Source organism: Spea bombifrons, chromosome 1, assembly GCF_027358695.1.
Source record: "Spea bombifrons isolate aSpeBom1 chromosome 1, aSpeBom1.2.pri, whole genome shotgun sequence".
Lineage (NCBI taxonomy): Eukaryota > Metazoa > Chordata > Amphibia > Anura > Pelobatidae > Spea > Spea bombifrons.
In genome coordinates, this window is record NC_071087.1 from 17938051 (window position 1) to 17954536 (window position 16486).

The 16486-nt window shown below is 39.8% G+C and overlaps 1 protein-coding gene across 1 annotated transcript in view; it reads left to right on the forward strand.

Moving 5' to 3' along the window:
- Positions 1-430: 430 nt before the first annotated feature.
- Positions 431-16486, forward strand: part of RBPJ (recombination signal binding protein for immunoglobulin kappa J region) — a 40853-nt gene continuing 24797 nt past the window's right edge. Inside the window, exon 1 of the mRNA XM_053458348.1 lies at positions 431-508. Within this exon, the coding sequence (XP_053314323.1) occupies positions 489-508 (20 nt within the window). The 5' untranslated portion in view covers positions 431-488. The remainder of the gene's footprint in view (positions 509-16486) is intronic.

Here is a 16486-nt window from a genome sequence, read left to right on the forward strand (position 1 = left end):
CCCCTATGATTGCTAGACTTCTAATAATGATGCATTAGGGAAAAAAATAAACTCTTGAAATGTGCTTAATGTACAAGCAATACGGCCGAATAAACGGAAGCAATGAATGGGGGTGAACGCTATGTAACTGTGCTCACATACAGTTATTTGTGTATTATGGAGTTTCGTAGCGTATTTGCATACTTATAGATGCGTATGGGGGTATATATTACATATGCTGTCACAGTACACAGGCTCACCTTCACACCGACTGGGAACTCACACAAACACAATCGTTTATACGAAGTCTCGCTTTACTCCCACAGTTAGCAGGTAAAGGACACGCCTACATTCACACACCGTCCCATTCTCACACTTCCTAGGTTTAGAGAGGCTGGGAAGGGGCGTGACTTCCGAACCGATATAGGCGTGCCATGGCGTTAGTGGGCGTGGTACAAACAGCAGCCAGTCCTCGCGAGGTTTGGAGTTTTGGCGAGAGTTTGTGGAAGATGGCGCCTGTTGTGACAGGGTAAGTCTGGGAGTCGGGGCGGTTGTGAGAGGAGCAAGAAGACCGAGTGCCGGGAGTTGAGGGGCGAGGGCCTGTCTACCGGGTGGGCAGGGGGTTGCAGGCCTTGGGTTAAATATTGCAGCCGCCCCGTGGTAGAGGTCGGCCCCTGGCGCTGCTTGTGCTTTCTAGCCCCGAGTAGCCGGGCTTTATGTGAGACCTTCGGCTGTGTGTGAGAGAGTTGGCCCTCGTACACGTGTGTGAGGGATTCTCCAAGCTTTGTATGACGTCTCATGTGTGTGTGTTTATGGGATCCCACGCAGCTCCTCTTCATTGTGTCTGTATCACCCCAAGCTGTGTTTGTGTGCAGTGTGGCCCATATCCATGGAATGATATACAGCCGCTTGGAAAATGTGTCCTAATTACTATAGCAACCAGTAGACGGTTTCTTGCTAGTTACTCCACACTTTAAATGTAATGCCCTACGAGTGTATTTTACACACACGGCCCGTTCCTGTTAATCACAGGACTATGTATCTGCAACAGCAGCTGTCTGTTAACTATTCCCGCAGTGTGATGTGTATAAACATGTATGCAGATGTGTGTGATGAATGAATATATATATATATATATATGTATGTGTGTGTGTGTGTGTATATATATATATTACACACACAATACGAGATCTGATTGGTGGGCATCATGCTCATTAAGGACCGGTATAGCAGTTTTGGGTATGTCCCAGGTGCTTCATTGCTTGATTTTGCCCCTGGTGTTTTGTTGTGCAGGCTGGTGTTGCTCTCTTTGGATGCCTCTGTGACTTACTGTTATCTGTGACTTACTGTTATCTGTCTTTTAACCCATTTCATTACACTTTTCTCTGTGCTGCGCTGCTTTGTGCTCTTGTGACCCCAAGGTGCGTCTTGCTGCCCTTTGTTGACCTGTAGTGTGGAGCCATGATGCATCTGGGCCATGTGTTACTTTATATTTTTGTTCTCATTGACCTCTCCTTGTACTTTCTCCTTGGCTCCATTTGGACACCTGTGCCACATGTGTATAGAACGATCGAGGATAGATAATTTTTTTTTTATTCACAAATTTATTGTAATGTGTAAAAAAAAAAAAAAATAATAATTTCAATTTACATGCGCGATGTTATACATTATTATTATTATTATTATTATTATCTTTTATTTATATAGCGCCAACAATTTACACAGTGCCTAATACAATACATATATTCAAGGGGTATGACAAGACGAGAACTGACATGATTGTAGGTCAAAAAAAAAATGGGATACATCACCAACTGCCAAACACAGTTTCCGGGTAATGTCATCCATTGGCTCTTCATTATTGTGTTTTAGAGCCCTGCCATACAGGAACAGGTATATATAACCAATTGCACGTTTATTACGCTTCCTCGTCAATCGCTGCTTCTCTCTCCTTTCCATGCTTCCTGCTATTGTATGTAACCATTCCACCAAGTCACATTTATTTGTCTTCTGCCAACATTACCTTTTTTTATGTTCTTATAACTGTACCCCTCGATGCCGCATACTAACATGCACAACGCTTAATGTTAATGCGTGTGACGCGGGAAGTTGTCGTGTTTTGTGTGAAAGTGTTTGATTTGTACATTGCCTGGCTCCTTCTCGGCTGCACAATATGTACATTTAATTTTCATGAACATACTAAGTAAAATGCCTTCAAGTATTTATCCCCATTGCATGTTTGTTGCTGCCGTATGAAACATTCATTATTTATATATATCTGTGGAGAAATACATGTGTTAATGTTGCCTGCCGCTGTTTTCGTGGTCGCTTGCTTATCAGTTGTACTCGCGTCTGATTGTTTCTTGAAGTAATCTGGGAAGGACCTCCTTGGCACCTGATTTGTTACATTGGGCTTTCGTGGCATCCAAGCTGTAGTTGTGGTGGTCTGTTTGCCGGATGGTGGATACATCTGTATGTGGTCTGTGCTCCCGCCGACTCCCTTTCCCGTATTATATATTATGTAACTGTCTTATAGGCAGATATCTGTTCCATTGGGTATATTCCGATATACTTACCAGCTTATTGTTTCTAATCAGAACTGTTCTTTTTATTTGGAAGCACTGGTGTAACCGTGACTATCACTGAGGGTTTTGATGGAGGATTTCTCCCCTCTCCTTGTTAAAGGTGTCCTTAGTTTGTATAAGACCTGAATCTATTCTATTCAGTAAAAAGTTACTTGTCCTTACATATGTCCTTATGCATTATACAGGGCTAGCTCATCTCTGGACGGTGGAGAAACCTCCCAGGTTTGGCCCTTCAAAATGAATAGTGACATGACAGTTACACCCAAAACTCTTCCTTTAGTTAATAAAGCCCATTATATTTAGAGCTTTGCTAATCCAAATACTATTCTTAGTGATCCTCTCACTCTATTCTCTTTGGACTTTGTACTCTAGGTTATGAAAGTTAAGAAGGGGCTTTTGGTAATTATGCATTTTTAGTTTGGGGGGGCCCTGATAACTTTATAGGTTACTGTTTTATAGAGTGTTTAATTACATTTGATTAGTTAAGTTCCCCTGGTTTCACTAGAATTGGGGTTTTTGTCACTTGCAGCTCCTTACAATATAGTAACTTGGAAATGAAAATACTATTTTTGAGTGTTGTGTACAGTAATACAATTTTGCCATAAAGAAGCAGCTTTTCCTATTCTTCTGCTGAAGTTGCCATTGAAGGTAGTCACGCCATAGTTTGGTGACATTTCCTACTGACGTACCTTGGCTCATTGTTTATAGCGGAGCCAATAAAGTGCTGCTTATTTAAAGAAGTACTTTCCTCCATTACACGTTCATTGGTCAGATGGTCCATCCGGGCCGCTCCGTAAGACTGGCCAAATCTTTTTGCCATGTAGTGGGATGGAAAGAACTTGGCGTGCTTGAATTCACGCGCAGGTACAGCAAGCTTTGTCCGTCAGACTGCATTTCGTGAATACTATACCTGTCTTGAAAATGTTTTTATTTAAAAGCGGTTTAATGGTAATAAAACCCTGTCGTAGGAGTTTACTTTTAAAAAGCATTGCAAATCTCCACAGGTCCTTGTAGTGAAGCAACTTTTATTCTTCACAAACTCAAATTATTGAACTGGGACAAACACGGCTTTCTCGGTTTTAAGAGCAGCTGTCCCTGTTTTCAGTACAGTCTGTGTTCATTGCGTCAGGCTTTCTCATTTGGTCTGTATGATTTGCGTATTTTCTAGAAAGTTTATTGATCGTATCACTTCAGCACGTTGTGTAATCTGTGATTAGGGGTGAGTCGAGTAATATTTTTTTCCATGATAAAAATATTACTGTTTATAATACACTAAAAATATCAAGGGCCGGTCATACCCTTTTCTGCCGTCAGGAAGCAGCGGAGTAAAACGTTTAGTTCACGTCCTTATTTTTAAGGGTTGAGAAGAATCATTGAGGCTTTAGGTAGTTTTGCTAAGAATAAATGAAAATATTTGAAGGAGATCGTAACGTCTTACTTTAATGTGAGACACTGAAATTGCAGATTAACGGCAAATGTTATAATTTAATCCCAACAATATGAGTAGTCTGTGTACGGGGCAGGGCTTCCCCAACCTTTTCAGATGAGGAGAGGCGCATCATCAAAATGACTTAACGTATTATCCAGTCTGTGTACTACATGTTGATGGTTGACTTTCCTAGGAATCCCGGATTGTCTGGGAGATCAGTAGGTTCTCCTATATACTTCCTTACATTACTCCTTACTGCCTCAGTTTGATATATGCAGCTCTCTATAAAAAAATGGACAACACTAATGCGAAACCCACTGAGCCCATAAACGTATGCCCAGTTGGCCAGCCATGGCGTAGAGAAAAGTATTTCGGTGTTGTGGGTATACTTACATGATCGTTAAACTTTCACTCCCTTGTTACCTCATCGCATGTAGGTGCCGTCTGATTATATAAAGTATGAATGTTGATCTGATGGACCTCCTCAGCAAAAAGTTTTGGCTTGCGAGAAATATTCCGCACACTTCCGGAGGTTGCTTTACATAATTGCACCCCTATTATTTGTATTGAACCCCCCCCCTTTACTTGATTTGATTGAAATCACTAGCCAGTAAGACTATTTAAATCAGGATTTTTAAATGTAAAGACTCATTCTTGCTCGTAGTTGTAATCTTTAAAATTGGCAACCAGCTAGCAAAATCGATATTAAACTAAAATCAGTTCTGATATAAGTTAATCACTCATATTTGGAGAACTACTTAAATTGTTTACCTAAAAAAGTAACATTATATAGCATACATATTCTTGTATTTGCTTAACATCAATCTTTATTAACTGAAGTGGTTAAACAAAGTGTCTTAAACAACTTTAAACATCAGCTGGGTCCACGTGAAAAACATAAAGCGTCTTCTGCGGTTCACTCGTCTTCATTCTCTTGTTTGTTCACAATCAGGATGTTATCTCAGGTTGGATATCTTGGATTAATTGAATTAGTTTACCGAACGTGTAAATATGAATTATACAGCCTTATGCTACATAGCATACTGGATAACCTTTGAACTATAATATATCTTAGAAAACTTGGTTTTTTTTCCTCCAAAAGCATTAAAATAAATTTGATGAAAAAAAAAAATACGATTTAAATAAAAATAAAAAAAACTTGATTTTAATCCACCCTGGGTAGTGATTGCGCTTTAGGAAGGTTCTGCCGTGTCCTAGAGTGACTGACTCTGCCTCCCAGGCAAGCTATATTTTAGGCTCTTTTCCACCCTTGCTAAGCCTCATTTCACATTTTGGGATTCAGTAAAGTGAGTATTAACCGTTAGCTGACCGTTCTCTGTTAGTACAAGGGAGTAAGCCACACATTCGCATAGCTTTGTCACTTTGCTGTCTTTGATGCAGCTTCTCAATCAGTAAGGGTAAGGTGCCTGCACAGATGTCCTCACGCAAACTCACGCTACCCATGGCCACATGTAGAGCCTTACTCAGTTTATAAATATCGCTATTGGGTGGTTTATGTATTTCATAGATACAGACAAGATAGTTATTTAATTTCTATCAACAAACACTACAAAAGAATGATTGCAACTGAATCACAAACAAGCAAACTCCACGGCATTTCAATTGGAAACAAAGATAAAACAAATTAGGGTTTGCTTCTCTTATGGCCATGCTATTTCTGAGAGAGTTTACGTGCTAATAAATTTCCATGTGGGCTTTAAGTAAATGTGTTGATGTTGGTGAATGCTTAACTAAGGGGTTGACAAATGTGGTTTGGATCTAGGAGACAGCCAAAAAAGATACGAGCTAGCTCCCCCCCCCAATCATATGTTTATTTTTCTGAAGCCCGGGGTTTAAGCCTTGGCATTCACTAACATGCATTGACACTATTACCATATGTTAACGGACACAAACATCTTATCTTATGCTTGCAAACGCCTTAAAGTAACACACACTGACATTCTATGCTCATGTACACGCATATTAACACAATACACTAATCTACACATTCTGGGCACCATGGTGGCCTGGCACCCGGGGTTTTCCAGCAATTGCTTAACTCTAATTACTCTTTAAACTCTTGCCCTCTGAGTATTGTTTGTAAGCCATCCTGTGTTCTTTAGTAACCCATTGCTGGTTACTTATCGCTTAGTTGAATAGTCTCGGTGGCATCTCTGATACAGTAGCTGTCTATTTATTGTGTACGCAGTGCTTTCTGGATGGAAGGACAGTTTCTCAGTTCCTCTGAGACCCGTGGCAGATTAATGCAACAAAAAAGAAACATTTATCGCATACAAGGCGTAATGTAGCCCTTTCCTGGATGTGTCACCTCTCTGCCTTTTTTTTGTAAGCAGTTTCTGGCTCTTTAGAGGTTATTGTTTGGTGCTCTACCCCGTGTGCCTTTGCTTAGATCTTCTTTCAGAATTCTCTGCATTGTGCGGCTAAAGGCTTTCGCAATTTCTTGGCTGTGATGATTTACTTCATGTTGCTTCTCTGCTGAAATCACATAAATCTCTGATACGTTTAAGCAGCTTTCTGGAGTCTGCTTTCTACATCATAAACTTGAACCAAACCAGCCTCTAAGTTCCTCAAACTAAGCTGGTGCCAACTGCACAGCTGGATCAAAGGTCGCACAAGTCGAGAAAGATCAAGCTTCATTTATGTAAAAAAAAAGATAAAGATGGGATAAAATTATAGTCACTGCTACAGATATCTACATATCAAAAAAAAAAAAAAAGAAAGAAAAGTTTGGGGACTGGCTCTTTGCTTTTTTGCAATTGCCCATACTTGGTCTTTAAAAAGACCGCCTATTGACAACCATCCGTTGATGAGGGAATGCCCTTATCGCTAGTTCTAGATATGAGATGATCAATAGCATTGCTCTGCTCTGACCACTTGCTGCGTTCCCACAAGGCTTTCTGATGTGTTTTATATACTCTGTGTGGCGGGTGGGATTGTACACGGGCAATCGGTCATGATTTAGGAAGGGGTTTATGCTGTAATACTCAAAGCTGTTTTATTACATTCTTATACTTTTTAAACTATTTAGCTTAAGTGTTCTTGGTCTGGTGTTTGAATGACCAAAACTCTGATCGAAACTAAACGGGCTACTAAACCACGCTACTAAAAGGACAGCTCTGCTTAGCCCAACACAGTTGTTTTTATAGCGGCAAGGACCTCTGTCGTATCTGTAACCCCTGTAAAAGCATCCCTTAGAAATTATGGATGGGGTTTGATACAGATTTGGGCATCCCATAGAAACGGGTGTTTCTAATCTTAGCATTAGTTAAAGTGGCCAGATCATAACTTCTCACCCCTTCTGAGGTTGTGTTGACTACTTCTCACCAGTTCAAAGCCACGGTTTACTTGCCAGGCAGCTCCAGCACTGGGTCGTGCATGCACAGACAGCACTCCCATGGATTCATTGATTTCAAGTGGCCAGAACTGGCAAAGGGACTCTCAGTGAGAGTTGGGTTGTAAAGTAAAGCCATCATTGGTGGGGCATTATTACACTGTCCTTTAAAAAAAAAAAAAAAAAAAAAAGTATGTGTATATATATATATATATATATATATATATATATATATATATATATATATATATATGTGTGTATATATATATATATATATATATATATATATATGTGTATATATATATATATATATATATATATATATATTTCTGTGAGATTCACTATATAATAATATGGGGTTAACCACGGGAACTGTAGTTAATCGGTGGTTGTAGAGGCAGTGGTTGCTTTCGCACTACCTGCTGTTTTACATGAAGAGTTAAATGTCCCCTGTCTTCGTGTATTTAATTGCCCTTTAGCATATTAGGTAAAGACAGCACCTTTGTGGAAGAACAGCCGAGGTTTCCCACGCTGTCGCAGCCTCGGTGAGAACACTAATCTCGCTCCAGACCAGTTTAGGAGATCCTGCAAAGAATGAGATCCATGTTCCATGCCGAAGCAGCAAGGGATGAATCGTGACAGCGTGGGAAAATCGTGCATAATATAATGCCTGATAAGACTGTTAGCAGACTTTCCTGGCAACCAGTCTATAGCAAACGTAAATGATTCTGTTTGAATGGTTACATCAAGCAGGCGCTAATGAGGTGATAAATAAATTACAGATTAGAATAGACAATAGATCATAAACTCACAAGGTATATTGCCAGTAATAATCTCGATTTTCTTTTCACTAGTGCTACAGAATCTGTTGGCATTCCAGACAAAATAAAAGTAATGTAAGTTTTGGATTCAAAGGTGTGTTCTCAATAAGAAGACACATAGATTCTAATCCATAGACTTTAAGGACCTCTAAATTAGTTAATTTAAGAGAATTTGTCACACATTTGCACAGTCAAACAATTACTTCTATGCGGCCCTGTGTACTTAGAGTGCCAAGTGGATATAAACTTGCTGACTCTTTATCAGCGTCCCTTACATGTACGTATTTTGTTAGGTGTATATTTCAAAGACTTGCTGCTTTTATTATAGATCATGTGGTCTGCTAATTCCTAGGGACATTATGGTCAACTGTACACAGTGAATAGACACAGACAGGATCTGGACATTTCTGGGCAGCGTCTGAAGCCGTTGATGAGGTCCGAGGTCGTGTCTGTGCAGGGGGTAAGATCGATCAGCACAGGATGGCAAGTTCCTGCACACTGCATCCTGAAGCCTTGATGTGTGCGTGTGTCAGCTAACCGACACAGCACCGTGTTTGTATGTATGTGCGCTTCAAGTACTCCAGGAAGCAGTGCTGAAGGAACATGCGTCCCCGGAGGCTTGGGGAGACTTTGAGAGGGAGGCATGGATGGAGAAGGTGGAAGGATTACGCCTGGAGTCAGGCTGGAGTGAAGTCAATGAAAAGAGGAAGACCTCCCTTATGTTTTGACGTTGAAGAAGGAAATTTGGACATTAAACACATTTACTATCCAATACAGCAACGTCTATTTTAGAGCTTATTGTAAGGGACAAATAATTGAAGCCATCTGAGACTGTGTACCGCCATGGCTCTCACCGAATGGATTCACCCTAGCTTAATTTCAAGACGACATAGAGGGCAGAATCTGCTCTTTACATCTGTGCTCAATGCTGTCTGGCGTTAAATTAATATAGATAAATATTAGTTGGGTATCTGTGCCAAGTCATTGTTTGTATACCTGATATAATTTATTGGATGCATTTATTTTTCATTGTTTGATTTTGATCAAATGTTTTCAAGAAGTTCCCTTTAAGCGAAGTGGATAGAATATAAATCATTGTTGCTGAAGTGCCAACATATTTTAATTCTCATTAGACCCCTCTGACACTCACCGAGCCAGTGCTGGGGTATGTCATGTGTCAGGAGAAGTGTTTCTGCATGGAAAATTGTTGGAGGATAGGGGATTCTGCATAATCCCCCCCCCCTCATGCTCTCACAAGCAGGGGGCTTACCTACATTTAAAGAAACGCCTAGGTGTGTCCCCTTTTTAAAGAGACGTATTCCTAGTCTATCTGTATGAATAAGTTATACACAGTAGCATGAAGTTGATAACTTTTTTTTTATTGAGCCAGGTGAAATTACTTAAGCTTAAGCAATTGGTATCTTATTGAATTAAAGATGCTCTCGGATCAGAGGGCTTGTTTTATCTCTACTATGTGTCTTCATCTTGGTGCCTCCAAACCAGCTTCAAAGAAATGATACCCATGACTGTTGCGATACTCCATTGTGACGGACTGCTTGGAAGAACAAATTGAGGAATCGTTATGTGAATGTTTTATGTAAAGGGACCACGTGATCACCTTAGGAGCATTACTGAAAATATTGTAGCAGAGAAAGGATTATAAAACTGTGCCAGGAAAAGGTGTACATTTTGAGTTAAAAAAATAAGATTAGAAAATGTAATTTGTCAGTAAACTTTTTCCCTATGAAACTGTACAACTTTCTAAAGTGAAATGTGTTTCTTTAATTGTAAAATAAACTATACAAACCCACCGCAGGGTTAATGAGGAGCGCAGCATCTTACACCTTCCTTTTTATGTTTTGGGTACCGCTGGCCTCTCCGACCCCGGAAGGAACTTTGCGCCCGGACTGCACTGTTTGTCCATTTTGTTATGTTTAATGCATTTTTTGAATGAGTTTGATTTCGACATATGTCTCCATGTACACGCCGTGCGCTAAAAGGGGAGCGTTTAAAAAAATCCTTGAAAACAAGAAGTGAAACTGAAGAATATAGAGCTGGCATTTTTAAACCTCACAGCTGTGGAAGAGGGAACTATTACCATGTTGCTTATTGTGCACTTTCATGCGTGTTGCTTATACCGCTAAGTGATTACTCCGAGAAATGTTACAGCCGGAGAAGCGGGGGGCACTAGTTGGGCCTCAGAGCTTCTTGTCAGCCGTTAAAGTCCGTCTCTAAAGGAGCGTATATGTTCATTGGCCATTCCTGAATCTCAATACGTGTATAAGTATGCGTTTGAGGGTTATAGTGTCTGTAGGTATGATGATCATTTATTTGCATGTTTTCTGAAACGCTAACAGAGGATAATGAATGCCGTAATAACGCCAACATAATGCGTATTCAGGCTTTCTGTGGAGAACATGCATGGAAGCTTTTCATAAGGCCAACCTTAGATTCACCCCAATCCCCACCTTCACTCCCCAGAACACGTTTATGCATAATAGTATTTTTTTAATCCTTCATCAGATTATACTCATTTTAACCAGGAAGATAAAATGCAGCTCTTTACAGTACGGCTTGTTGAGTGGAGGCAAAACGGATGATAATTAATAACACATAAGTGTTTATGATCCACATCAGCCCGCTAACAGAAGATAAACACTTCTCAAGGCTGACCTTTACAGAAAGCAATTCTGCTTTCCAAATGTATTCTCCTGCTAACTGCCAGCTCTGCATAACTTGGAACCGTTTCATCCCCACTGATTGGTTGCCCACCGTGTGTGTGTGTATGTATGTGTGTGTGTGTGTATGTGTGTATATATATATATATATATATGTGTGTATATATATGTGTGTATATATATATATATATATATATATATATATATATACATATATACATATATATATATATATATATATATATACATATATATATATATATATATAATATATGTGTGTATGTATGTCATTTTATGGAGTCATCTTATTCTTCATCACAAATAAAGTGTGGGCTTCAGAAGCAAAAAGTCTCTGCTTTAACAAATTCACAATCCGATCTAAAGATTAATGTTACTTTTGCAACCTATCCAAAACTTCCTTCCTGCCCTCTCTCTCTCTCTCTCTCTCTCTCTCTCTCTTTCTATATATATATATCTATATCTATAGATACGAAAAATAACAAATAACCCTGCACTCCTACCTCAACATAAATAAGGTGACAAATACTAGATTCTTAGTTCAAAAGACATGGTGCCCGGTGCTTGGCTGATAGCAAAGTTACAATAATCTCAAAATAGTGAAGCCAGCACTCACGGTCTTCAATAATGCTTCATTTGTAGTGTTATTGAAGACCGTGAGCGCTGGCTTCACTACTTTGAGCTTAGATCTATAGATATACCTGTAGATATATAGCGCCACTGCCAACCTATCAGAGTAGCTCGCTGGAGCATTGAAAAATATCCTCTATATGACTGTGCTTTTAATGCATACTCTCGTGTCCCATACAGACCCTTATGGAATAATGTATGCTAAATTACCTGTAAGAAATAATAATAATAAAAAAATAAAATTTCTGTATTCTACGCATGCACACTGGAAAGCAGGAGGTGCATTAAGCAGGGGGAGATATTTAATAGTGCAAATGCTCCACGCGTTTGCAAGAGGAAAAACAGCTAACGTGTTGCTCATCATATTCCAGTATAGGGATAAATTATGTTGGTCATTCATATTTCATCATCAAACATGGAGTTTAAGTGTCACCAGCTTATTAATTATGTCTCTTAATAGGAAGTCATTATCGAATAATTCTAAACTATGTATACGTGATTCACAAATTCCAGAAAACACCCTTTTTATTTGTGGGTAACAATGTTTTGTGCCAGTCAGGTCAGTGGCAGTGTATTATGGCTGTTCCTTTGTCCCATATGGTAAATATATGAATGAACATTTCTATTTGCTCTATAAAACCCATGCACTTTTTTCTTTCCTTTAAAATGAGCTTTTACAATGTGATGTCATGTAGTTGCCAACAGCCCTGACAATTGGAGTTATTGCTTCCTTGCACGCCGACATCTGTAGAACTGCACTTAATGCGTGTTGGTAGCTGTAGTCCAGGAAAACCAACATGGCTCAGAGGAGATGTCCTCAGAGGAGGAGAGGGGCAGTCAACCAGCTGTACCATGCATCCTGATTGCAGCCAGTGGTGAAAGCCTGACTGACTACAGGGGGTTGATGGAAGCCCAACTGAGGATGGTGGGGCGGCAACGGCACTTTAATTCCGGCGGCTGGCTGTGACAGGTCACGCATTTCCTATGCTCACGCAGCATGGAGTTGTACAAATGCAGTCAATGGGCGTACACTGCAGCACCTGATCTGCCATTGGAGTGGCAGCGTGAGTGAGTATAGAGTGATGTCTGCCTGTGTCAGCTGGCCATTAATAATGATCATTACGGAGAGAGAACACGCAAACACGCAGTGGCCCATTTCTGATGTTGACTTTCATCTTAATGTTGCCATGGAAGTGATCTACAGAGGTTGCACTCTATATGGAATTGGTGTATGTTGGGTAGTAATGATTACCCTAGTGTGCATTAGGAAAACAACTTAAGTGTGTGTATGTGTGCATACAAGGTCTGCCTAAGTAAGATAAAACTTAGATTTATGGTAGTGGTCATTTAACGATAAATGGTACACATTTGTAGCTTTTTCGCTTAAAGCTGAAGGAATGGCACTATTTTATTTTGTAAATATTTTGGGTACACCAAGTACATGGCATTTCTGGCATTTCATGTGAAAAAGAAAGTACACCCTCTGTTCCTTAGTGTGTCTAAAGAGTGCAACCTCAGATGAACCACACATGACATATGACACTGTCATGATTTTTTCAACAAAAATAAAGTCATGTGTGAAAAATTAAATGCATCTTATGATTCAATTGCTTGTAGAACCACCGTTAGCAGCAATAACTTAAAGTAATCATTTTCTGTTTGTCTTTATCAGTCTCTCACGTGGAGGAATTTTAGCTCGCTGTTCTTTACAACGTTGCTTCAGTTCGTTGAGGTTTCCGAGCATTTGTTTATGCACAGCTCTCTTAAGGTCCCTCCACAACGTTTCAATCGGGTTGAGTTCTGGATTTGACTGGGCCATTGCAACACTTTGATTCTTTTCTGTTTCAGCCATTCTGTTGTAGATTTGCTGGTGTGCTTGGAATCATTGCCCTGTTGCATGACCCAATTTCGGCCAAGCTTTAACTGTCAGACAGATGGCCTCACAATTGACTCTAGAATACTTTGGTATACAGAGGAGTTTATGGTCGACTCAATGATTGCAAGGTTCCCAGGTCCCGTGACTTCAAAACAAGACCAAATCATCACCCCCTCCACCACCGTGCTTGACAGTTAGTACGGGGTGTTTGTGATGAGATGCTGTGTTTGGTTTCCCCAAACATACTAACTGAGGCCTGTAGAGTCTGAGATGTAACAGCATTGCAGGGTCTGACCTTGGGGTGGGAATATTGGCAACCACCTTAAATGTTTTCTGCTTTTGAATAATTTTTCTCACTGTAGAATGATGGACTTCAAATTGTTTGCAAATGGCCTTATAACCCCCAGACTGATAGGCAGCAACAATTGTTTCTCTAAGACCATTGTTTTTTTCTTTCCTCCTGGGTATTGTGTTAACACACACCTGAACGCTCCAGACCAACAAACTTTGGCTTTTATAAAGGTGGTCACACTTGCTGATGATCAATTAATCAAGGGCATTTGATTAGCTGCACCTGTCTGCTACTTAACATCTTAATTCCTATGGAAGCAGTAAGGGCGTACACACATGGCTTCTCTATTTTGGCTTTGTTTTTGTTGAATAACTCATGCCACGGTGTGATATATGTGTGAGTTTACCTACTTTTTATACCTGCAAAGAAACAGATGATTGTTATTGTGTAAAACCGTAGAATTCAAAATTTTCACACGACTGTACGTTAGTTGTCAGGGAGTGTTTGCTTTCTCATGGTGAAGTCTAGAAGCCTTTAAATCCCAGCTATAAACACCGGCATTTTGAACAGCGTGAGCCCACGTGTGAACATTGTATATCATGTCTGCTGTGCTGGTGGGAGTCATAAGTAGTAACATTATATGGCAAGTGGTATGTTATTTTGAAATCTGCCTTTTAAGATTTTTACAAGATTGTATGATTTGTTTCTCCCAAGGTTAGCATCTATGAAATTCAAACTGCACTTGAAATATATATATATATATATATATGTTTTTATGGAACATCGGGTATCACGGGATTTTTTTTTAATTTAAGACTTCCAAATATTCAGCAATATTCTGAATAATTGTACCCATACCTTTTAATCTCCAGCAGCAACGTGGTTAACGCACCGCTGACGAAGTGCCAGATGGATAAAAGGCATCGGATCTGGCAGTCAAAACCACTTCTTTTTTCTGTGTACATCTGGGAACCGCTGTGTGAAACCTCAAAGGACAGTTTTACTAAATACTTAGAGCAAGGCCTCCGAGCGAAACGTTTGCTTCAGGTTCTTGTAGTTGCGGAATGCGTATTATATATGTTTATACGTGATGAGCAGGTGAAACAATAATACTGCTGCAGGGCACAGGTTGCGAGGCGTTTAGGGGTTTATTCACTTAGTGGAGAGTTGTGAATTCATCTTTGTCTCTGTTATTACGTTTCTCCAGCACGAAGGCGTGAGCTGGCCGTGTATAAGAAATAATTAGTTGTGTGAGTAAACTTAGAGTAAAATGCGCGTAGCTTTTCATAATGTACAGAGCAGTCAGCGGCGTGAAAGCTCAACTCTCCTGTCTACTCACTTTAGTGAATAAACCCCATAGGTGTGAAGTTTGCAACAATTCCTAAGAAGTCATAACTAACACCTTAAATATTTTCCAACAGCTGCTAAAAGCACACAGAATAAAACAAATAAAACATGTATTCAGTCATCTGTACACAACATGCACTTATATTACATAGAAATGTATGTAATGCTGATAGGGTTACACGTATGTAATGTAAGCACATAGTGTGTGCAGAGGACATGCTCGATTTCTTGTTTCGTTCTGGGTGTTTTTGAACGGCTTCATCCTCTCCGTGGCCGGAACTACCCAGTAGTTGCAAAAATATTTTTAACCCAGCAGCTACCTGGCATTGAGAAGTTTGTACTCGATGCACGTCCCACCAGACACATTATACGTAACGCCGGGTGTAACAGGACACTTTCCCAGTATTCTAATCCTGCCCTGTACCTTTCTATTTTAAATTCCCTTTATTTATTTTACTTTTGTCTGCAGTGCCATCTACAAAACTTCTTCGAATGGTTTCTTTTAAAGTAGAGACAAATGTCTTCCTTTCTAATAGTACCAGGCTTTTAAATCTGACTCTTCATGCGTACTTACCCCCCCCACACACACTAATAGACAACGTTCTTTTGTTTAAAGAAATATTCAGTAAGGGGACATGGGTAAAATGTATATTGGTCCTAATTGATTAAGGTGCAGTTAATGCATTCTTACTGTTGTAGGATGTGCCTTTGAGTGATTCCATACACAGCTTAAATGTGTGTTTTCAGAGTAAAGTTGAAAGTATATTAGGTATTTCACACACATCTGGGACTTGCCCTGCAGCAGCAGATATACCTGGCTTCTTAATCATACATAAAATGACCCAACCCGGCTTGGTAACCTGTGATAAGCATAAGGCATTATCCTGAGTATTGTGTTCTTCTTTACTTACTCTGTCTGCCCACAACATATATACATGTATATTATTTTTTCCATGCAAGTTAAGTGCATATCGCAGTATTTACATGGTGCTTTAGTATGCATTTTTTGTTGAGGAGGCCGCTTTGGACACTGAACCGTCTCTTTTAACTATTTTTTTCTACTGTTGCCTTTGTTGAAAATGATTAGTACATCGGTAGTGTTCCCTGCTCTGCAGAATACAACTAAACTAAGCAATAGAAACTGTTCTCGGTACGTTCCCGGAAGTTATCAATCAGGTAAAAGTTCAGGTATTTAACACATACAGAAGCAGGCACTGATAGTGGAACTGCACCTTTAAAGAAGGTTTGGGATTTAAGTCAGGAAGTAAAGGAATGTCTGGTCAGCTGATGCATGACATGCTTTTCTATTCCCAGCAGTTACTCCTCAGCCAGTGAATGCACTAGAAATATTTCGCTCTTCACATCTTTGCTTCCACGGACCTGCAAAACATTATTTTAGACCTGAATATAAAAACTCTGGCCCTTTGGATTTGAAAAAGGAATCCCGTAAGGTTTTTATTTCTCCCTGCCCCTTATAAT